Source organism: Notechis scutatus, chromosome 2 (genome assembly GCF_049901735.1).
Source record: "Notechis scutatus isolate UNSWTSFEM ecotype Mainland chromosome 2, rNotScu1.2, whole genome shotgun sequence".
Classification (NCBI taxonomy): Eukaryota; Metazoa; Chordata; class Lepidosauria; order Squamata; family Elapidae; genus Notechis; species Notechis scutatus.
The window spans coordinates 55,662,616-55,687,852 of NC_142010.1; the positions used below are offsets into that span (position 1 = coordinate 55,662,616).

At 36.8% G+C, this 25,237-nt stretch overlaps 1 protein-coding gene across 8 annotated transcripts in view; it reads right to left on the reverse strand.

The window, feature by feature from the left end:
* Positions 1–25,237, reverse strand: part of CACNA1D (calcium voltage-gated channel subunit alpha1 D) — a 249,273-nt gene that overhangs the window by 117,256 nt on the left and 106,780 nt on the right. For 5 of the 8 annotated variants that reach the window (XM_087954782.1, XM_087954781.1, XM_087954779.1 and 2 more), the window contains exons 8-9: positions 16,828–16,931; positions 785–954 (exon numbers count right to left, since the gene is read on the reverse strand). In XM_087954782.1, coding sequence (XP_087810908.1) covers positions 785–954; positions 16,828–16,931 — 274 coding nt within the window. Of the gene's footprint in view, positions 1–784; positions 955–16,827; positions 16,932–17,472; positions 17,577–25,237 lie in introns of all 8 variants that reach the window. The other 3 variants (XM_087954786.1, XM_087954780.1, XM_087954785.1) reach the window with 1 other exon arrangement.

Sequence of the window (25,237 nt, forward strand, 5' to 3'; positions counted from 1 at the left end):
GAAAATAATAAATATAAGAACTCTGAAGAAATGGTCTGCATTGTTCTTGCTAGAACTGGAGAAGTGTTAATATACAAATTGGATTTGCTAATGGAATGGCTATACTACTTAACATATGTATAAAGAGGGTATTTGTACCTACCTGATGATTAGGAGAATACTGTCATTATTTCCTTATACAAAGGGAAATATAGCAAGAGAGAATGCAAAAACTACAGGAGTATTCATATGTTACAGGGGGCTAGGAAATAATTTGGCAAAATTTTGGTGGATTGAGAAATCAGCAAAATTTGGGAAATGCAATAGGCATTATGCTAGACAGGGAGTGTGCTCATTTGGGAAGAACATATGATTCTGAGAAAGTTCATTGTATGTAATCACCTTCTGCCTTCTCCAACCTGATATTCTCCAAACTTCTAAAATTCTCAACAAGTTTATTCAATAACTACTCCCCAAAGTGTCTGTGGAAGTTCTCAGTTATCCAGGTCATGGTTGTCTTAAAGGTGCTTTTTCAAGAGGCAGTTGGACTTTCTTTTCAACTCTGAAGAAAGCTGAAGAAACTTCTTGGATGAGAAGTAAAAGGGCTTCAAAGAAAAATAAGCAAGTCCAGTTGCCTCTTGAAAAAGCGCCTTTGGTACTCTGCAAAGCCATGATGATTAAGTATTCTGGAATTGCTGTCCCAACATATTTGGAGTAAGTCAATTAGAGAGGGCTACTGTAAATCATTTGTAGAACACAGAATCTTCTTTTATCAATGATCTTTAATTGAGGAGCTTTGACATACTATTTCGTTTGCCTTCTCCATCACCTTCCTCTTCATTCTCTGGGTCAATATCTTCTGCTTGGGTAATCCAATCCAAATAACCTTTGAGATCTTCTTCTAGCTGTTGTTTTTCACGTAGCTTTTGAAAATCTCCCCTGGCCTTGGCCTTTTCTCTTTCCTTGGAAAATTCTCTATGGATGCAGATAAAACATGAGATATACTGATTTACGAAGCTACATAGCCTTTCAACAACAACAACAAAATTCAAACCTCTGTGTTTTTTCTTTATTTTTCCTTGACAGGATTATACATATAAAATGCAAACATTTTCCACATATTACATAGCAATTCAAATCACTTATCATGCTACATTCCTTATGCCTTATACTTTTACGGATTCATAGCAATATGCATTCCAAACCTTCATCTGCCAGACCTGCTCTGGCATCATTCTGGATCTCCTCTGAAGTAGACTGGACATAATACTTTCTTTCATCTTCTTAAAATATAATTAGGGTCTCAGGTGGCCCTGCCAGCTATTTTATTTATTTGTTTTGTCTAATTTATGTAGCCTCCCATCTCACATGAAGTGTCTCTGGGGAGCATACACTATAACATACTATTAAAACATACTGCAAAACAAATTAAAAACAAAACAATAAACATAGATAAAAACAAAACCACAAGCAGGAGAATATTACATATAGTGCAGCCAACATGCAGGTCCCCTAACACTAGAGGGTTAACACAAGAACAAGAAGCTCTTGTTTTAAGAGCTTCTTGGAAAGTAATGACGATTGAGGCTACCCTTACCTTACCTTTTTTGGAAAGTAATGAGGATTGGGGCTACCCGCACCTTAACAGAGTAGGGTGTTCCAGGTGATGGGTGCCACAGCAGAAAAGACTTGCCCTTGGGTCCCATCAGATGAAGCTCATTGCAGACGGGACCCACAGCATGCCTCTCCTGCCAGACCTAGTGAGACAGGTAAATGTAATTGGGAAAAGGCAGTTCCTCTGATACCTGGCCACATGCCATATAGAGCAGGGGTCCTCAACCACTGGGCCGCGGACCGGTACTGGTCCATGGAGCACTCTGTACCGGGCCGCAAATAAAAAAAAATAAAAAAAATGGCAGTTTTCTTCGCCTTCGGTGAATGCTGCTGGGATCGGGGATCAAGGACACAAATGAAAGAAGGGGAGGGAGGAAGCAACCGAAGCCTGTCCTGCTCTCTGGCTCAGCAGCTTCGGTTTCCTCCCGCCTCGTTCCTCTCAGTCGCTCTCTCGCTGCTCCACCAGCCCAGGAAGAAACTGCTTCAAAGAAGCCGGGGTGGTGGTGGCTTTTCCTGTCGCCGCAGCTCCTCCGAAGCGCCCGTTTACCCCCACCCCGCCCGCCCGCGCGCGGTTCAACCCAGTGCTCCATTCTGCCTGCCTGCCTTCGTTTCTGGTGAGAATAATAACTATTCGCCTCTTTTTATCAGCCGAAGCTGCTCCGAAATGAAGGCAGGCAGGCAGGCAGAACGGAGCACTGGGCTGAACTGCGCGCGGGCGGGCGGGTGGGGTAAACGGGCGCTCGGAGGAGCTGCGGCGACAGGAAAAGCCACCACCACCCCGGCTTCTTTGAAGCAGTTTCTTCCTGGGCTGGTGGAGCAGCGAGAGAGCGACTGAGAGAGGAACGAGGCAGACACCTGAGGGAGGGAGGGAGACACCTGAGGGATGGGGCTGAGGGAGGCAGGGCCGAGGCGCTCCCTGAACTTGGTGGTTTGCTGGCAGACGTTTTATTACCCGACAAGGTAACAACATTAGATGTTACCTAGTCAGGTAATGAAACATCTGCAAGCAAACCACCAAACTCAGATTCTTCCCCCACCCCCACCCCCTGGTCCTTGAAAAAGTGTTTGTGCTTGAAACTGGTCCCTGGTACAAAAAAGGTTGAGGACCACTGATATAGAGCTTTAAAGGTCAAAACCAGCACCTTGAATTGTACCCAGAAGCAAACTGGTAACCCATGCAGCTCACGAAGCAGAGATGTACATAATATACATAACTGCCTGCGCTCTTGCATTTTATACCAGATAAAGCTTCCCAAATACACTCCAGGGCCAGCCCCATGTAGAGTATAGCACCACTGTTTGCTAAGTCAGATTTCAAAGGTTTCTAGTTTCTAATCTAAATAAATACCTTCCAGGCACAAAACTGCTGTACCTGTCTGAATTTGGCAGGTGTTTTTATTTATTGCCCAGAGAACATCAGATTAATAATATAATGAATATATTAAAATGTCCTCAAATGGCACACTGAGATGGTAATATTTGGTCACTAATACCTTTATTGGTTGTGCAACACCAAAGATCAATGTTGTTGGACTCAGAATCGTATCTTCTCAGTAGCCACCCCTGCCCTGACCTCACCCACCCCAAGATACAGATGGCTCCAACTCTGTTAGTCTTTTCACAAGATACTATTGAAGACTTGGCTGTTTTCCCAGGGATTTGGGTCGGATAGTTAGATGACCTCTGTTAGGTATAACATTGATACCAAATATGGTTTGGGTGAATAAATATATAAAACTTAGATATCATGGTTTAAGTGCTTATCACTTTAAGCACAATGCAGCAGGCAATTAGCCGATTAAGGGTGCGGTTAGAAGTTACAATATAAGGAAGCATTAGAAGCTGGAAAGCTTACTGTCTGTAACTGTAACTGTCTGTCTGTAACTGTGTGCTGCTACGACTAACTGAGATTACTGACTGTGAGTGCCTGTGACTGAACTGTTATCGTTTGCTACTGTTTGCTGATTACTGCGTAATTCTACTGAATATCCAGCGTTTGTTTCTCTGGAGAGTGAAACCGGAGGAGGAGAAGATATCTTTATCGGCTGATAAAGATATTGCAAGGACTCTTGACTTGGACTATACTAGTGAGTCTTACTGGATGGAAATACTGTGAATGACTTAATGGACTGAATGACAATGCTTAAAACTCTAACTGGATTAAAAACTATTTAAACTACAAACAGTGTTTGTGTTCAGTGTGTGTATACTCTGGGGCCCTTCCACTCTCGTTTGGCTTCCTGGCTTGACTACTGCTGCAATACTCTGCTAGGGGTTAATCCCAAAACCCTAACATTGGTTATGGGCCCAGCAGCATAGTCTAACTAACCAGGATATAGCAGAAAGAGTTGGTGTGAGTTGCACATTACTGTAAAAACAAACTGTTTTAATTAGTTTAAAATAGTCAAAATATCTGAAGAGTAATGGCACAAGTAAATTTGTCACAACTGTCCATGATATCCAGGCTGGATGGAACAAACTATGTTTCATGGTCAATGAAATGTAGTTTACTTCTACGCAGAGAAGGTTTGTGGGACATTATAGCAAACCCACCAGATGTGAGTAGCTGGGATCCTGCTAATGATGATGATAACGAAAAGTTACAAGACTTTAAACTGAAGAATGAGCAGGCTTTATGCATCATAGGACTGACTCTCTGTGATCAGCAGCTTGTCCATATTCGTGGAGAAGAAAATGCTGCAAACTGCTGGGAGAACCTCAGGAAGATTTATGTTCGGGACAGTGTAGGAGCACATATAAATCTTACACGGAAGCTTTTTCAAACGCATCTTCAGAGGAATGGAGATATGTTAGTTCATTTAAACTGTATGAAGAGCATTTTTCAAGAATTGCAAGAAAAAGAGCTTATATTTAATGAACTGCAACAAGTCTACATAATATTATCTTCATTAGATCAAAGCTATGATGACTATGTGACTTCGTTAGAGGTATTGCCAAAAGAAAGCCTCTCATTAACCGAGATTACAGGCAGGCTACTAGAAGAAGCCAGAAGAAGGCGTGAGCGTGACGAGCTGAGAGAAGATAAGAAAGAAGAGAAATTATCTTCAAAGCTTGAAAGAAACCAGATTAGCAAAGTAAAGCACCTGGAAGAAGGGAATTTATCTTCAACGGCATACACAATTAAAAAATGTTTTAATTGTGGAGGCAGAGGACATTTGGCAAGATTCTGCAAAAGAGAAAAAGCCAGAATGTAAAAAAGCCAAAGAAAGCATTTGAACTAGCCACGTTTAACAACTCTGAAGTGAAGAATAATTTATGGGTGGTTGACAGTGGCGCATCCCACTGCATCACAAGAGATAAGACAAAATTTATAAAAATGTCTACAAGTTCTCAACATATATCTCTTGCAAATGGCTGGAACCTGAAAGCGAAAGGTCAAGGTTTTGCACGTTGTCCGTACATAAACCAGGATATAAAAATGTTGTATGTACCGCAACTAAAGTTTAATTTGCTTTCAGTAAGGGTATTAGATAAATTAGGTTATGTAATTACTTTTAAGGATAATAATTGCATAATTGAAAAGATAACAAAAGGGTAACTGCAGCTTTAAATGGAACATTATATGTATTAGATAATAGTAAGAAAGGGGAGGCACAAACTGTATTTAATAATATTAAGCCTCATGAAGAATGTATCCATTTATTGCATAGGCGTTTGGGGCATGTAAATTTTAAAATGCTAAAACGTACAGTTGAGTTATCTGAAGGAATAAGGTTAAAACCTTGTGATAAATATTTGCGTTGTAATGTTTGCTGTGAAGATAAGAGCAAAGTATTGCCTGCAAATAGGCTAAATGGTTTCAAAACAAAAGAACCTTTAGAAGTAGTATTTGCAGACAATAATAGGTCCAAAGAAACCCAGTATGGGGGTGCTAGATATATACTGAGCATTATGGACCATTATTCTAGATATGGGTTTTGCTATTTAATGAAAAGCAAAACTGAAACATATCAACATTTTTCAATTGGCTTAGGTTTGCTGAAAGAAAGTCTAAACGGCAACTGATAACCCTGGTGACAGATAATGGTACGAATTTGTTAATAACAAATTCCAGAACAGACTTAAGGTAGCTGGAATAGAGCATAAGAAGTCTGCTCCATACAGGCCAGAACATAACGCTTTTATTGAAAGAAGAGGCCAAACACTACAGGCAATGGTTAGAACAATGTTAAATGATTCTGGGTTACCTGATTCTTTGTGGGGAGGCTACAATGTGTGCTAATAACATATTGAACAACGTTGTTAATACAACAACAGGTGAAATTCCATTCACCAGGTGGCATGGCAGGAAACCTGATCTAAGTTACCTGCACACATTTGGTGCACCAGCATGGGTGCATATTCCTGCACAAATCAGAAAAAAGGGCAACATAGAGCTAAAAGATTTTCTTCGTTGGTTATCAGGCAAACCATAGGGCATATAGATTTTGGGAGAAAGGCACATCTAAAGTGTTATGTAGTGCTAGTGCCCAATTTCTAGAACATGAAGGATGGGAGAAATTAGAACAGGATGCCAATAAAGATGTAATTATTGAATCCTATAGAAATCCCATTAGTTATCCCTGTAACTTTAAAAATAAAGTAAAGAGACAAATACAGGATGAAATAGTGCCCATAAAGGAAGAAACAGATTCAATAGCTGAACAGGATGAGGAAGATGAACAGGTAGTAGTTCAACAAAGTCCTCCTGTAAGCCCTGTAATTCCCAGAAGAACTACACGTATATCTAGACCGCCTGATAGGTACCAGGCTAACACAGTGTGCCAGATTAGTCAAGTTCCTAATTCTGTAGAAGAAATTAAAAAGTATCCTACTAAGGAAAAAGAAAGTTGGTATGCAGCAATGAATAAGGAACTGAATTCATTAAGTGATATGAAGGTGTATGAAAATGCTAAATTACCTGTAGGAAAGAAATCCATTGGCTGCAAATGGATATTTAAGGTAAAAACAGATAAGGATGGTAATTTAATCCATAAGGCAAGGTTAGTAGCCCAAGGTTTTAGGCAGAATGCTAATGACTATGATGAGGTGTTTGCACCTAGTCTTAAGGCAGCAACCTTGAGGGCAGCTTTAGTATGGGCAGCTAGTAAAAACTATATAGTTAACCATCTAGATGTGGAAACTGCTTACTTGCACGCCCCATTAAAACATATTATTTATATGAAAAAACCTGTTGGTATTGAAAGTGAAAATAAGGATAATAATGATTGTTGGTTGTTAAAGAAAAGCCTATATGGTCTAAAACAATCAGGCTATGAATGGAACCAGTATATTGTAAAGGAACTAGACAATATAGGATTTAAAGCTGGTTTAGCTGATCCATGTCTGTTTAAGAGGGAGACAAATGGGAAAGTATCATTATTATTACTATTCACAGATGACATTGCATTGATAACTGAAACTAATGATGAAGCAAATAAAATAATAGCATCATTAGGAAAGAGAATAAAGATCAAGCAATTAGGGGAGATAAAGAAGTATCTCGGTTTGAATATAAAGAAAACACGAAAAGGTTTTAAGATATCTCAGGAAGATAAGATAAGCAAATTACTAAAAGATTACAAGATGGAGCTTTGTAAGCCAGCTAAGACTCCAATGAGTCAGGAGTTTAGCAACACTGATGAACAAAGCCCTGAGTTTGATAAGGTGATTTATCAATCTTTAATTGGTAGTTTGAGTTATATTAGTAATTGGTCTAGACCAGATATATCGTACTGCGTGAATCAGTTGGCTAGATTCAATTCTGCACCATGTGAAAGACACTGGATTGCAGCTAAGAGGATATTAAGATATCTTAAAAAGACAATGAATTATTCATTGTATTTAGAACCAAAGGGTGATTTAATTTTGAGTGCTTATGCAGATGCTAGTTTTGCATCAGAAAGAGACACTAGAAAGTCGACTTCAGGAACAGCCATAATGCTGGGTAATACATTAATAGGCTGGAAGTTCATCAGGCAGCAATTCAAATGGCCACAAATATTGGAGTAAAAACAAGGAGCAAGCATACAGATCTAAGATACCTAAACGTGAGACAATCTGTAAAAAGTAAGATGATTCAGCTAGAGTACTGTATGTCGGAGGACAATTTAGCTGATAATTTTACTAAAGCCCAAGGTGCCAGTAAGCACCAGGAGAGTTGTGAAAAATATGGGATAAGATTGTAAAGGTATTATATATTTATTTCACCCAAAAGGGGAGTATGTTAGGTATAACATTGATACCAAATATGGTTTGGGTGAATAAATATATAAAACTTAGATATCATGGTTTAAGTGCTTATCACTTTAAGCACAATGCAGCAGGCAATTAGCCGATTAAGGGTGCGGTTAGAAGTTACAATATAAGGAAGCATTAGAAGCTGGAAAGCTTACTGTCTGTAACTGTAACTGTCTGTCTGTAACTGTGTGCTGCTACGACTAACTGAGATTACTGACTGTGAGTGCCTGTGACTGAACTGTTATCGTTTGCTACTGTTTGCTGATTACTGCGTAATTCTACTGAATATCCAGCGTTTGTTTCTCTGGAGAGTGAAACCGGAGGAGGAGAAGATATCTTTATCGGCTGATAAAGATATTGCAAGGACTCTTGACTTGGACTATACTAGTGAGTCTTACTGGATGGAAATACTGTGAATGACTTAATGGACTGAATGACAATGCTTAAAACTCTAACTGGATTAAAAACTATTTAAACTACAAACAGTGTTTGTGTTCAGTGTGTGTATACTCTGGGGCCCTTCCACTCTCGTTTGGCTTCCTGGCTTGACTACTGCTGCAATACTCTGCTAGGGGTTAATCCCAAAACCCTAACAACCTCTGTTATTTATTTATTTTTATTTGTATATGTGTGAATGGTGGTATTTGTTTTTGAGCACCTGGGGTTATAGGTTGGTGGGCTTTTCTGTGTTTCTAATCCTTGTTAGTTTCAGAGAGTCAACTGCATAAAATGGGTAGCTATAAAAAACATACAAATGAATGAATGAATACATAAAATGTTGGTTTTATTTTTATTTTTGTTAGACTCCTTGTGTTGGAGAATGGAAAGCTCTTATGTTTTCTTCCTACTTATCCTTAACTCTGTTGAGAAAAGGAATGCTGTCAAAGTGACTTCATTTGCTTTTGCCCGGAAACTGAAACTGACAGTTCATTGCCATTTTCTATTTAGTGCATCATTATTTAAATGCCTTTTTCTCTTAATCCTGTGTGTGCTACACTGCAGCTGTTTTTAGGGATGTATCCACATAATTAGCTGAGCATTTTCTTAATAGAGGAATCCAAGGGCACCCACTGTAAGAACAACATGGCTGTAGGAATTGCCAAGAATATATATCCCTAGAAACCCGTTACTTTCCCATATAGAAAGGTCATTCAGGGACATGCCAGAACATTAGTTTCTTGCTGTCCTCAAGCAGGACAATAAATTCAGGTTATAGATATAAATGTATGTTTAAAAAGTGTGTTCCCATGACTACCCAGAGAAATAGCAGTGCTTCCAATAGAATCTGTCTTCACAGAAAGCATCCTCTGGTGGTTAGCACCATTCCCAAGGAGCAGATTATCCCACCTCATTAAAAAAAAGGTCTTCCATTTGTAAATAAAAAATGATTCTCTTACTGCTTTAGATATTTTATGTTAACAATATAATAACCCCTGAATGGTTGACATTTTAAATGTGCCATTTTAAAAATGAACCTGTATAACAAAAACAAATGGCTATATAATTCATTCCAGCTCTACAAGGGGGCGGATTTTATAATATGAACACAACAAATCCACTGGATTATAAGTCACATTTTGAGCAGCTGTCTTAGATGTGCCCAGAATCAAGGTTATGGTCTTGACTAAACTAAAAATTCAACAGGAAAGCAATAAATAAAACAACTCTGAAAATCAAATCAAGAGTGATGAAAAATATTAGTTTCCCATTGCTTGTTTCCAGAGAGAAATATTCTGTTTTAATGTTGAGAATGAATTTTTAGTTGAGAACTCTGGGTATTTTTTCATATTTTTGCAAACAGAATAAATAACCTCCAATGAGTTAGCTTTGTGGTTTGCTTAACTTTAGTTTTGTAGGTTGTATGGACCTAACCATTGTGTTTTATAAATTAGCATCATCGGTCATTTTAACCATTGTTTATCCACTGCAGGATGAAGGCCTCTTCCACATATTTCCAACCAATACAGTCCTGAGCTCTCTTTTGTCAATTGGGCCCGTCTTATAAACTATATAACATAGTTTAGGATGTTATATGAATCACACCAATTATGGTTTTGTTGTGGAATATAGGCTAGTAGATTTTCAGGAGCAAAAGACCTCTCATTTATTAATTTATTAATTTATTATTTATGTGCTTTGCTGAAGCAGCTTTGCACTAGCTATACAAGAATTGCTCTCTTGGTCAGTGGCCTTGTGTGATTCACAGCCAGCCAGCTTGCTGTGATGCATTACATAGATTTGCATAGACAAGGAGCTCCTGAAAACAGGGCAAAGCCCAAATTTTCTGTAAAGAAACAATACTAAACTATAACGGAGAAAGAGGAAGAAAAAAGAAGCAGTGCTTCAATTTAGTGTTCAAGGAGAATTTCAATCACATTTGCTTTATACTGTTCTTGAATGCAAATATTTTAAACCTCTTTGTACAAGAGAAGAAAATATTGTTTCTCCAGAGTTCTGAGCTTCATTCAAACAAAGTTACTTGTCAAATTACTGTGAAATACAACAAGTGATACTCTGCTCAGCAGCTCCCCTCTTAAATTCTCTTTTCCCCATCAACAGATGGATGAAATAGATGCACTTAAAGTGAGTAAGATGGTGGAGAGATTAAATGTTTTCACAGCTTGTTCAATAAACCATGATTAAGAAAACTATAATTTTGCACAACATGCAGACTCTGATTTTTAAAAAGCTGTCTGAATTAGTGGCAATCAATACATGATGCCAAAGTTCATGCAACAATTATAATTAGAAGCTTATGTGTTCAATTATAGAAACCATCCCATTAGATTAACACCTGAGGCCTAAAACAGCTTTAAATATAGATACATTTAATTACTTCTTTAAAACTTTGCAATTACAAATAGTGTGAATTCTATTCTGAAAATATTATATAAATTACAGTGGTTAAAATATTTTTTACTGTCAATTATTCAATTTCAACAAACTGCACCGATTAATTAACTACCTGGTTTAATATGCAAACTTCAAGGTTCCTTTTTTAATGAGCTTCGTAATCAGCCAGGACCTCTTCTCATGCTGACAATTGTATAAAATGTTTTCCTTTCCTTTACTGGCTGCATTTGTGTTATGGTTGGCTAAGTGTTAAATTGTAAACTGGCATATCTAAGTTCACAACTTATCCTAATTGCAAACACTCTGGATAGTTTTGAGGAAATGATTCACTTCATTCTGTAAACTGTTCCTGATAAGGGCATTTTGAAAGTAAGAGAGAGAGAATTCCAAAATATTCCCCCCCACTTATTTGGAATGTTAAATAAGAGCAAATGTCCTGATACTCTCCTATGTGGTCGTTGTTATTCAGAAGACTGTGTCTGGAGCATGTACTGATAACTATGACTTAAATTGAAGCATGCACACATATAATATTTTGGACAATACAAATATATTAGATACATTTGCATCAAGATTATGTTCTTAAACTGAAATAGAAATTTGAATGATATAAGGTTTGAGGCAAATCAAATAATATAAATGAGAACAGATGCAGGCAAATTTTAATCTGAAATACAATTGAGTGATACCTGATGGACAGCAGTGACTGAAGTAAAGTGTTCTAGTTCCTTAAATCAAAGTTGATGTCTTCAAGTGTTTTGGGTTGTAACTCTCACTTGACTAGCCAGCAAAACTAATGGCCAGATTTAGTATGAGTTAACATTCAAAATAGGTAAGCATCAATTGCCCACATTTAACTTAATCTTATGAGTTAACTAGAAGTTAAATAAGATAGTCTTATTCACTAAGAGATCTATCAACTGCCACCATAATTTAAAAAATCAATGGCATCCAAGAATCTCTATTAATGCATGGACCAAATAAAGTTATGATAGAGGTCAGACAGCGAGCCCTTCACTAGGACCTGTAGAATGGCCAATCCAAAGTTTTAAATTATTTTAGCGGAAGTAACTGTCATAAACTTTTCACAGTTCCTATTTTCTTAACATATCTTCTAGAACTTTATATTAGTAAAGTTTAATGCTGAAAAGGGTTGGACAGCAAGTTCAGAAACATCCCATATTTGGAGCCTACGCTTAGACACAGCTACAAAGAGAGCCTGGCATGTTTTACTTAGTGCTTTGGATTAATATTCTCCATCTTTGCTAAATATACGAGTTGTCTTTAAGTAGAGGTTTGCAGTTTTTACTAACAGATCCATCTGCTGAAATGTCTATGAAAGTTGCTAAATGCTGCTCCAACCGAGCAGCATATAGCAACTTTCATAAACATTAACTGCCATCAGAAGCTGCAGGGTTTGTATCATAATTAGGCATGCTTGCTTTGCCTATTTATTGCGAGCTTAGAAATAGAAAGATTACAATATATACTACCCGCTCTATCTTCCTAGCATGCTAATGTCCTATTTTGTTTATGATTTCATACCGTATCTGTGTGTACTTTTGGTCCACGAGTATAAAATTAATTCTACATGCAGCTGTCCTTGAAGAGCATTCTGAAGCCTCAAAAAGCTTCTTCTCACCGGGAATGTAGAGCCCATTTAATGTCACTGCTAAGTGAACCATATTGGCTCTTTATGAGTTCTGAGTATAATTCAAGATCTGCTTGTGTTTACTTGCAGGACAATCTCTCTACAATAGTTTCTGACTATCCCACCAGATCTGGCAGAGAGAGAACACTCTAGATTCCCTCACTGAGACAGCATCTTCTGGTAAGTCCTAGAAGCATTTCTTCTGTCATAGCATTTGTCTTACAGAATAGCCTCCCTCCAGAGATATGGATGGCCTCGACCTTACAGGCTTTTCAGAAGGCTGTGAAGAGGTGGCTGGCCCCCAGGTAGTGGGGGCTAGGTCATTAGTTCTGAAAATCTGGCAGGGATGTATGCTATGATGCCTATTGAGATTTTTATTGCACAGAAGGGGGGTAATCGGTTTTCCTTGAATTTTTAAGATTGATGTATTTTGTTTTGTTTGCTGCACAAAGTTTCACTAAATCGAAGGATGGACATTATATGTTTGTTTGATGAATAAATACTATTTACATCAGAAAAGGAACAGTTTTCCTCCATCTCCCTCAGTCAGCTTGTGCCATGCCTTCTGTCTATTTATAAATATAACCTTTCATATTATTTTGTGCAACAGGAACCACTGGGAACATAGAGAATGTGACCAATGCAGACTAGAGGAGATTAGCATTGTGTCCCAGTGTCTATTTCAGTGTATGGTCACCTGAGTGCCTACGTAGGTTAATGAAATTTCCATCTGTCCTACAGAAAAACTTATTACTGTTGGAAAATTATAATAATAAATGGAATGTGATTCTTACCTCCCATAACATTCAGGATAATTAGACAAAATATATTTTGTATTAAAACTGATCCATTGGCTATGATTCTACTTATGAACATTTTTCCTTTTCTGATGCTTATAATACACGAAACCCTAGAGGACTTGGGGCTTTTTTCTCTGAAAAAGAGCAAATTCTTCTCTCTGAGCCTATTGTTAATTTTTTTAATTGGTGGTGCTTGAGGCTGAAATATTAAGGAAAGTTTATCTGATCAATCACATAATGCTCTCTGTGTTAGTCATTCACTAAGAGTCAAACTGAGTTACATTCATGTTGGCTGTGTAAGTTGGTTATATATAATTGACTGGATAGTATATTTTAATGGGATTCTTATGTTATTCAACTTAAAGTTAACTAATATGCTGAAAGGTACAGAACAGTTTCTTTAAACATATTCTCTAAGATTAGGAATGAAGTAGGTGATAAGACTAATCTTCAACTAATTCAATCCTTTTGGCCAAGATTGTTAGGAATGTAAGTCACCTAACAGGTATTTGGGTTGGAAATATATAAACCAGGATAGACATTTTAATACTGTCTCTTTAAGAGAATCCTAAAAGTGTAATTGGGTATGGTTTCTCAAACGGCAATAAGATGGAGCCAGAAACCTGGGTTGTCTTAGTCTTAGTCTCAGAAGAGAGTGTGAGTGAGCCTCTGTTTTCCTTCTGTTGGAGAGTTTTGCCGTTCCTTCTAATTGACTGATATTCTTGGATTTGATGTAAGTCTGTTACTGAACTGTTTTTGAAACTGGACTTTGTTATTGGATTATCCCTGGACTAAAAACTGACTGCCTAACCTGTGAATGACTTTGGACTGCTTGTTTTGAACTTTGCTTAACGTTTCTGAAAGTAAAAACCTACATTTACTATACAGTGTATCTGTGTGCTGTGTGTGTATTATTCAACACTTCTCTCAAATACGTCTCCCTGTATCCGCTCATTCTCCTAACGGGGAATTACCTCAACACTGGTTATGGGCCCAGGCCATACCAGGCTCAGATAACTGAGAGTTGGTGTGAATGCACAGTACTGTATACAGACAGCTGTTTACTGTTTAATTGTGGGTTACTATCCTGGTAAAGATGGCACAAGACACTTCAACAAGTCTATCACTGCTAACCCGGTTGGATGGAACAAACTATGTTTCGTGGTCTATGAAGTGCAGTCTACTTCTGCGTAGAGAAGGTTTATGGACTGTAGTTCAAGATCTACCGGATGTAAATGCTTGGGATCCAGCTAATGAGGACGATGCCAAGAAGCTTGCTGATTTTAAACAGAACAATGAATGAGCTCTTTGTATAATTGGACTAACACTGAGTGACCAGCAGCTAGTCCATATTTGTGGAGAAGAGTCTGCTGCTAAGTGTTGGGAGAATTTGAAGAGGATTTATGTTCGTGACAATGTAGGTACACACATACATCTTACACGTAAACTGTTTAGAGCACATCTTCTGAAAGGTGGAGATATGTTAGCTCATTTGAACTTCATGAAAAGAACTTTCAAGAGCTACATGAAAAGGAACTGATATTTTCAGAGCTGCATCAAGTTTACATCATTCTTTCCTCATTGGATGAAAGTTATGATGATTATGTATCTTCACTTGAAGTCCTACTCAGAGATAAACTGACATTGACTGACATAACCGGAAGGTTGTTAGAAGAAGCAAGAAGACGGCTGGATAGAGATCAACTGAGGAAGGAACAACCACAAGAAGAAGTTTTGTGTTCAACTGCCTATACTGTTAGGAAATGTTTTTCTTGTGGGGCTAGGGGACATATACCTAGATTCTGTAAGAAGGGCAAATGACAGAATACTGGTAATCACCAGAAGGCTAAGAAGAATGTTAATTTAGCTATGTCTAGCAATTCAACTGTAAACCTTGATTTGTGGGTAGTTGATAGTGGAGCATCAACAAAGATCAATGAGTTTTAACCTTCTAGGTTACACGAATACTGTCCTGACTCACAGTGGGGTAGCTATTTTATAAAACAATCAATTAATTATATCTACATTTGTTACTGCATTCTTAAAGGATGATTTTCCATTTCCTAGTCTATAGCCTGATTATTTCCCAATAGTCTTCCATCCATGTATTATTCAAGCTCAATCTTGCTTAGCTTCCAAAATCAGGCAAAGTCAGCCAAATATCTGGTCTAATTGCTCACAAATGCTAATAAAAATAATGGGTGACATTCAGTTTAACCGTGAATGTCTGTTTTCCAGTTGTGATTCAGGTGTAGTTGCAGGATAAGGCAGAGAAAGAAGAGTATGTGCTTTATGGTACATGGCATAACCACTATTTTTTGTTTTTTATGATTTTATACTACAAGCAATTTTCCATATACAAGCACTACCTTCAGCCAGTTTCTCTCAGCCCTAGGAAAGAGAATGCAAAGGCAAACCATTTCTGAAATTACTGACAACAAAACTGCAAGACTTGCACAGGGATTTGCTAAAAGTCAAGATGATATGGAAGCACCTCCACTAAATCACAGGCCCAGTGGATGTGAAAAACTCACTGATTTGGAAACATAATATTTTAAAGAACTCCAAAATGGTCTGTTCCCCTCTTGGACTCTAGAATGATATGGTGTCTTCCAAAGGCAAATCCCCAAATTAGAAGGCATTTGAGGTCTCTTAGGTTCTACCTCTAAAATAGATATTTTTGGTCTAACATAAAGGGAAAAAAATTGCCAGTTACCTTAAACCAATTCGACTTTGGAGAAATTATTTCTGGAAATTGTTAAATGGCTTCTAGAAAACCTGCTCTAGAGGAGATTCAACATGGACTGGAAGGAAAATGAAATGTTCAGAGCTTTTCTAAAATGTTCTATTTCCAAATTGTTAAGTTTTGCACCTAATAGGCAGTCTGCCAGTATTCCAGGTTATTTTTCAGTAGAGGAAAGAAACCTTCTGAAATACATGATGGTGAGATGACATCCTTTCCCTTTAGCAATGATGAAATGGCTTGCACTGATAAATTGTTGTGTTTTTTACAACTGACAGCAAAGCAAGCTATTTATACTATTCCCTAGATTAAATTTCATGTCTTTAGACAAGATGTTTCCCTCAATGTTGCGGGAGCAGCAAACACTTAGAAAAACCAAACAATAGGTACAAATAGAAAGAAAAATGAAGTGCCTGCTAAACGATGTCTTACAAATGATTTACATCATGGGTGTCAAACTCGTGGCATCATGTTGCCATCCCATGATGTTTCCTGATGTTTTTCCCTTTCATGGAGCTGGGGTGGGTGTGGCCTACACGTGATGCATCCAGCCCGTGGGCCACCAGTTTGACACCCCTGATTTACATGAAAAGCCTCTGTGCTAATGTGAATGTTGCATTGGTGTAGGTAACAAGGAACAACAGCATTATCCATATTTAAAAATACTACTTACACAGGTGGTTTAGAGTACTCATATCTACAAGGAGTGCAGTAGTGTAATACTGGCAATGTTAGTTCTACACTGAATTGAAGGAGCTGGCAAGCACTGTAAATGTGTTGCAGGCAAGTACAATGATAAAATTCAGGCAGTCGGAAAAGCAAACATCATAAAATGGCATACCAATCCAAGGCACATGCAGAAAAGCCAGCAGTGTGAAAAGTAGAACAAATGCACAGACCATTTTACACACTGTGGTGTGAAATGCAAATTTAATTTAATGGCTTACCCACTAAGTACACCAAGTACCAGGTTAAGTACGAAAAATGAGCCCAGAATGATAAGACTAACAAAATAGATCCATGGCCACTCACATCCTATTGCATCATTTACCTGTAAAATGTAAGGAAATACATTATGATTCAGCCGTTCACTATATAGCAGAGTCCTTTTCACAATTGACAGATCACATAGGTATTCAGTGTATTAGCACCATCTGCTCTTTTTAGCAGCACACTTCTTCAGCATTTACCAGATTTACCAGCACTCTAGCACTTACTCATGATGTGTACAATTTCACTCATTTAGTCATGAAAATTACATAACTTTTTGTATCTTTATACCATGGGAAAGTATACAATTCTAAAAGGGTTGAGAGCTTGTTTTATTTGTACTGACCTTTAAGTCACCAATTAATTTCTATTTAACTGTATTTTTCATAACTAATGCTATACTTATATTTAAATTGATTTACTGGGATTTTCTTTGTTTTTAAAAAATGGATTTGGTCTTAAGGAAGTTCTGGTCCTCTGCCATGTTTTAATTTGGAAATCTTATTCCAAATTCTTCTGATTTAATCTCCATACTCTACCTATGTGTTCATGGCAACTGAAATATGGACTCTGCTTCAAGGATGAAAAAGGTGTGTGCTTACCCGCTCAATACACCGAGAACAAGATTTAGAACGAAAAATGACCCAAAGATGACGAGACTGACAAAATACACCCATGGCAATTCAAATCCCATAGCATCATTCATCTGTAAAAAATAAGATGACCTTGTAGAAACATTTGCTTCCATTTGCAATAGTGATCAGCTGGTGACCAAAACACATGTGAAATAAGTACAGTCAGTACCAGACATAAAAGGAAAAGAAGATTAAAACAACCATCATTTTCTTGTCACTTCAGATGTACATTTAGAAACATCAGGGAAAAATACAAAAGCACCAGAGCTCCATACTTCTTATATAATAAATTTTTACCTGCAAAAATGACTAGACAGAACTGAATAGTGAATATATAGTAAAAGGAAATAGTTGTTGCCAGAGAGAAACAGTTAATTGTAGCTCTTGTAAAGCCAAAAAATGTACAATAGAATTGTGTTATTAAAATTAAAGGCTGGCATGGAAAAAAAATCTGAACATGGGTAATATCCAACATCTAAGCACGTGCACTTCCATTTATGCGATCGGACAGCGTGAGCCCTGCATTGGTACCAAGAGATTCTCAATTCTCACAAGCAGGATAATAGGAACATTTATTGTGAATTAGTACATTCCATCAGTGCAATGACACCACTGAATCCAGTTCCAGTTATTTAAATATGTAGTCTCAGTGTTCCAGGCCTTTCTGTTTTTTTGTGCATCAATTCAAAACCAGGAATTTCTCTATCTGTCGCTCTGTCTCTGTCCCTCTCTCTCTCAAAGACACACACACACACACACACAAACACACACAAACACTGACTGTCCAAAGGAGAGATCAGAAGATAATGTGAACAGTTTTGCTGTTAAATCAAAATGTTATCATTCTACCACCAATTCTCTTTTAATTTGCAAAGATGTATTGTGAAAAACCAAGCACAGAAATTTAAAGATTACCAAATGCAGTTTTATAAATAACTCCTCAAAAACTTTACTGTATGCTCAGATAAATGAGTACAGTATTTAAATTTAATAGTCAGAAATGAATGCATTTGTGAAAAGTAAACTGTATGAAATAGATAATTCATCAGGATTGTGAATTGTTGATGTTATGGCAACCATTTCGTATTTTTATTTATTTATTTATTTATTTATTTATTTGATTTGCCAATTGTTTACAAGATAATAAGTATAAGTGTATACATGGTTGTGAATACATGAAATGGGTACATATAAGAAAAAATAAAAGAATAAGAGAAACAATAGGACAGGGATGGTAGGCACGTTGGTGCGCTTATGCACGCCCCCTACAGACCTCTTAGGAAAGGGGTGAGGTCAATAGTAGACAGTCTAAGGTTAAAGTTTTTGGGGTTTGGGGAAGAGACTACAGAGTCGGGTAGAGTATTCCAGACATTGACCACTCTATTGCTGAAGTCGTATTTCCTGCAATCAAGTTTGGTGCGGTTTACTTTGAGTTTGTATCTATTGTGTGCTCTTGTGTTGTTATGGTTGAAGCTGAAGTATTCATTGACAGGTAGGACATTGCAATGTATGATTTTATATAATTTTATATAAATATAAAATTTATATAAAGTATATAAGTATAATTGAGGTTTAGATGATAATAACAGAAAGTTACATTTTTAGAAAATGTTCATAGATGTTTAATAGTTCTAAGACAGTTCTTGCTATTACAATAGCAAGGAAAGAAAGAAAATTATATACATTAGGATAGGACACTGAAAGTAATGTTAATTTAGTTTTAGCACTAAGTCCAAAATCAGATCAGTTCCCCAATCCCAACTGTTTTTAAAAAGCATGCATGCATGCATACATACACAGCAGAGGTGGTATTCAGCCGGTTCTGGAGAACCGGTAGTGGAAATTTTGAGTAGTTCGGAGAACTGGCAAATGCCGCCTCTGACTGGCCCCGCCCCATCTATTCTCTGCCTCCCATTGAGTCCCAGCTGATCGGCTGAGTCCTCTTTTGTTGCCCTGCACAGGAGAACGTAGCTGGAAAGCAGGTTAGTGGGGTGGGGAGGGAATGGGAATTTTGCAGTATCCTTCCACTGCCACACCCACCAAGCCACGGCCACCAAGCCACGCCCACAGAACTGGTAGTAAAAAAATTTGAATCCCACCACACATACATACATACATACATACATACATACATACATACAGTATAAATGCATATATAAACACATACATGCTAGGAAGAAAATACATTTGGGGGGATGGGGTGGTCCATATGAAAGAGCACTTTGTTTTGTGTGTGTGTGCTTAATGATGAACTGAGGAAAGGGGGAAAAAAGTTCAGAAGTACAATAACTCAAGATTCCAAAAAGCAGAAAGATAGATGGAAACATTGCATGGGTAAGAGAAAGCTTTAGTTAATATCCTAAAATGTGTTAATTCAGAACAGCATTTCTGAGTTCATTCTAAATTCTAAATTTTGAATTCATTCATTACATTTGTAGCCTTTAATTCAGCAGTTCAAAGCAGCATGCCTAGCACCATGTCCTTCTGTTTTCAACACAATATCAACTCTGTGAGGTAGACTGGACTGAGAGAGATGGACTAGCCCAAAGTCACGCTGTGAACTTCCACGAGGCGATGATGGCTTAGACCCCGGGTGTTACTCCTCCTAATTCAACACCTCAACTGCTACACCACACTCCCTCTTTTAGACCTTAAAAATGGAGCCATTTTGCACAACATGCTAACAAAAAGATTTGAATATTTTGTGAAAATCCCACTATCATGTTAAGCTGTAATATATTTATTTTGGCCACAACATGTTATAAAAGTACCTCAATGGTGTTTTCTTAACCCAGATTTAATATTTAGTTAATTATATGAAATGAGTGATTTACTGTCAAAAAATATACTGCCTTTCACTCTATAATCATCCCTTTGGGCTCCCAGGCTTTGATTAAATCCCAAAGGAAAACATCAGGAAGGAACTCTACCAGCTGAGAATTTTCATTAGCCCTTGGTGTTATCATCAGCACTGTGGTGTCCTTCCTTAAAAATTAGAAATTCTCCAATTTCTCTGGTGAATTTGGTGAATACAGAAAGGCCACTTATAACCAGCTTTACTTCATATATCATACTAACCTACAGATAGATTGCTTGGTTTTGAGTTTATATGTTGTGAGTTAATGCCATGAATATAACAAGCATGTTCATTTTATCATTTAAGATGGTGAAGCTTTCTCATCTTATGCTTTATTTGCCCTCATTCCATCACCCAAATCTCTCTTATCCCAGTCTGGATCTAGTAGTAAATGTAATCTAGGCTACAAGTAGTAACGCTACTAGGTGGGGAAGAAGACAAGAAGACTGAGATCTTATTTGCAGCTCTAACTTCTGATAACAGAAGAAAGAAGAAAGAGGGAGAAAGATGCATATTCACTTCCTTGGAAGAAGTAACTTTTATAGACTGGACATTAAATAAATGAACCCTTCCCTTTTGCTTTTAAAAAGAGACAAAATATTTTTCACTTGCCTTTAATTCTAGGGAATACAGTATCTCATTACTTCATATGCAGTAGTGGACTAAATCAAATTGATTAAGATCAACCAATAATCATTGTGTTCAGGTTGCCTCGTGTCTACCTTCTGTCTCTTACCAGACAAATTACCTGAAATTATTTGGAATAAGATCAATTTATGTCCAAGGCTATCCCAGTATTGTGATATTTATCTTATTATATCACTAATATTTGAGATCTATCAAGATTTTAAGAATTGTAGACTGTGTGGCAAGAGAGCCAGCTGAAAATATTGTTTTTCAACACTAGAAAATGAAATCTACAGCTGATTTGCAGAAAAGGAGTATTAACATGTGCTGCTGTGAGTAAATCCCACTATATTTCTGACTAAACATTAATCTTCAACAATTCTCTTGGAACTAACTGCTCTTTCCTGATTCTTTCTGTCAGCAGGAGCAGATACAAATCCAGAAAAGCTTATTCAATCTTATGCTCCTGGTTTGCTAAGAAAGGATCAAGTCAGAGATCCTGGTTAGCTTTTCCCACAGTAGAAGGAGGCAGTGTGTGCTATTCACACAACTATATGCCAAACTTAATTCATTTCAACTATTGCTTCTTATATCTAGATGTTTTAAGTTAAATTGGCTTTAACAATAATTTTCATTGTTATAAAGACAATGATATTTCATAGCAATTGAAATAAAGAGGAATAAAATAAGTATTTTTTAGTTACTTTGTTTCTTGGGAAATACATTCAATCTTTGTTAGCTTTCTGGAAGGTTTTTAAAACATGTTTTTTTGTCACCCGCTTTGCAGATCCCAAGGAGAGTCTGCAAGATGACAATATGAGATTAAGTGGGGTTTGTTGTCCCACAATCTGGGGCTTTATCTGTTTACTTTTTTGTTTTACTTATTTTTGATCGTTTGTGTATTGTTATATAATGTTTACCTATTGTGCTGCATGCCCCCAGTGTCACATGTCACAGCTGTATAAATAAATGAATAATTCTAAATGAATAAATAATCACTAGATTAATACATCAATTTTATCAATTAATACAGTACAGTACATGTCTACTGAGAAGTAAATAAGTTTACTTCTATGGATCCTTCTCTTATACATAGAAATACACCCTAAGTATCTCTCCATTTTAGTCCTTTTAAATATTGTCTTGAAATTTTGTATGTAGTGTGCATGTGTGTCACATAATATTTTAATTGGCCTTTAATATACTGGAGCTTTTATCAGCATCTAGAATAGCCTTGAGAACCAGGATTTTCTGAAACAGTGCAAGCTGTTCTAATAGGCTTTGATGTCTGAATAATAGGTCAACCAACCCTTGAACGCAGACTTCTAAGTGCCTGGCCAGAATGACATACAGTTTCTCAAAACCTTGCTGATTTCAAAGGCTCTGCTCTAAGGTCTTAGAGGCTCATATATCAAAACAGGCTTAAAAGGGAATGCTTTTCAAATCTAACAGCTTACCCACAGCTTATCTGTCAGAAAAAACTACCCTACATTCTTCACTGTGTTCTCTGGATTTCAAAACACAAACACACCACAATCTGTCTCTTATCTACATCCTATATGTCAAGTGCATTGAGGTAGGATATAATTGCTATGAGAATCACAGAATTGCATGCTTTTCATTTGGAATTTAATATAATACAAAAAAAAAACACCCAAGAGTTCTTAGAATAATTGTTATGCCTCTATGTGCAGCCCATTTACTCCTAAAATAATATGTAAGCATAAAATAATTTGTCAAGTGTATAAAATGGGCCTTTGGCCTTATTGCTTTCCTTAGAAGTCAGGATCATAAAATAGGCATTCTGGCTGAAGTGAACATTAAGGTAGGAGTTGAAGCTCAAACTAGACATTAAAAAGGACCTTCCTGCTTAGTGGTAGTCTCGAGTACATTTGTATGTGTATGGTAATTTGTTAAGTGCCTCAAGCCAAGTGGACCATCAGCAGTTTGCGGGTATTAATAATGCATAAATCCCCATATTAGTGGGGATTGAGTTCAAGTTCTGCATGACCATAGAGCTCACTAGAAGATGAAGACTTGCATTTTCATCCAAGCTAGTTTTTAATGAGAACACAGTCCAAGGATTCCCAGGTTTCTTATCTTGAGCTCCTTAAGGGAAAATTTCGATATAAATAAAATAAATGACTAAAGAACTAGGACTCAATGAAATGAACATACACCAGTATTTATGTCATTTATATTATACTAAGATTCTTTAGACTTTTGTTTTCTTGTTCTCCACAAATATCTAACATATTCCCTATGTCTTCTTATCCATACTTCCAAGCACCAATAGCATAAGTGGTATTAGTTGGGTTCATTATATATGGTAGTTGCCAGAAATTGGGGGACTTTAAGCACAGGGTTGTTTGACCAAAACCATTACAATTATGTCACATCACAGCTGATTTTATATTTCACATTTTTGGGAAAAATAAGATAAGAATTATTTTGGGGTTTTGTCAAACATTCAATTAATTATTGCCTAATATACATAGTATTTCAATTATGAAGGATCAGGATGTAGAAAAGCATGTACTTCTACAGAACCAAAACACTAACCATTACAAATTGGGAAAATATTAACATAGAGCTAGATTTGAAACTAGACACCTTCGAAAGAAATCACATTGATTTTTATACTCCTAATCAATTATGATAATCCATGTCATCCGCTGCTTATAGGTATTATGTTTATTGTGTGACCTACATAGGGTTAAATATGTAATTATAAATAATTTAAAGAAAGTTTTAAATAATTAAGAGACAGATTTGTTTATAAATATTACATAAAGACACAATGACAGGTTGTTACAGACAACACTCAGATCAAATTATCTAGTTATCTATTGAACTCTGAAACCAGTCTCTAAAAATCAGACATGACTGAACAGATTTAAAAAAAAAAACACTGATTAAACCATATCCAGGGCTTTTTACACAATGCAAACAACTGTTGTAGCTAGAATAAACAAAGACTCATCTTCTCACATAGACTCAGCAATAATATGTGCCCTTCAACTACTGCTAAAAATTATTGATTAAAAGCAGTGCGTATAAATTTAAAAGAGAAATTCTACCCTCTGATACAAGATGATCGCACCATAAAACATGAGTCTATGATATCTCAGAGCAGTCTGGATGACCACGAAGTGGCAGCAAATGGCTAGAGTTTTCTGTATTATTTTTGTTGCCATCTAGTAATTGGCTGGATTTCTTTTTTTTTTTTTTTTGCAGCCTAGATATAGTAGCTGTAATCATGGTGTAAATGAACGTAGTCATTTGTGATAGGTTCTACAATCAAAATCAGATTAGCTACAAAATTCCTGAAGTCTTTAAAATAATCAAAGTTTACAGTGCTAAATCCATACAAATAAAGATGGTTCAAAAATATTAAATCAAAAATATACATTTATTTATTTGACAGATTTATACCCCGCCTTTCTTCCAGGAGTTCAAGGTGACACATAACGTTCTTTCCTCCATCTTTTTCCATGCAAGCACATCCTCGCTAAGAGATCCTTTGACCAGTGATTGGTCAAAAGTTTCTATAGCTGCTGGTGGACAAGAATCTGCTCTCTCTGCTCTTTCTGATTCAAGTTCAACTGCTTAAGCACTACATCTCACTAGTTCTTTTATAGTGAGTAAAGTATCTTTCAAACCATCTTCTGGAGGTATGTAGAAAATTCGTACAAGGAAATACTATTATGCTTTTCTTAGACTCTCTGTTAGACACCGTACATCATAAAACCCAAAACACAAAGAACTGTGGCATATTAAATTTTGTTTTGTTGGGATAGGTATTCCATGTAAAGCAGATTCAGATAATTTGTCTCTATGTGAGATCCTCATGGGACACGGTTCATTTAAAACTCTTGACATTTAACCAGCATGCTTCAAAGTTCTTTTCTAAGAGTGGCACTTATTAATGGATTCTCCTTCTCTTGATGTGATCAAGTGGAAACCAGACAGCCATGTGCTAGACATGAAATTTATATTAAATTTAAACAGATGGTTGGACTCAGTGGCCTAAATGGCTTCTTCCAGCTTTAGCAGTCTAATAGTTTCATCTGGTAATGTTCTCCACAAATCTGAACCTTATTAATATAAACTTCACTTATTTTGCTCTCTATTCTTTACCACTCCAGTTTTATTTTTGATTCTGTTTATAATGAGATGGTTGAACATTTTTCTTGGATGGAATATTAGATAGGAATCCATCTAGAAAATTCTGCCTTAATTAGCAAA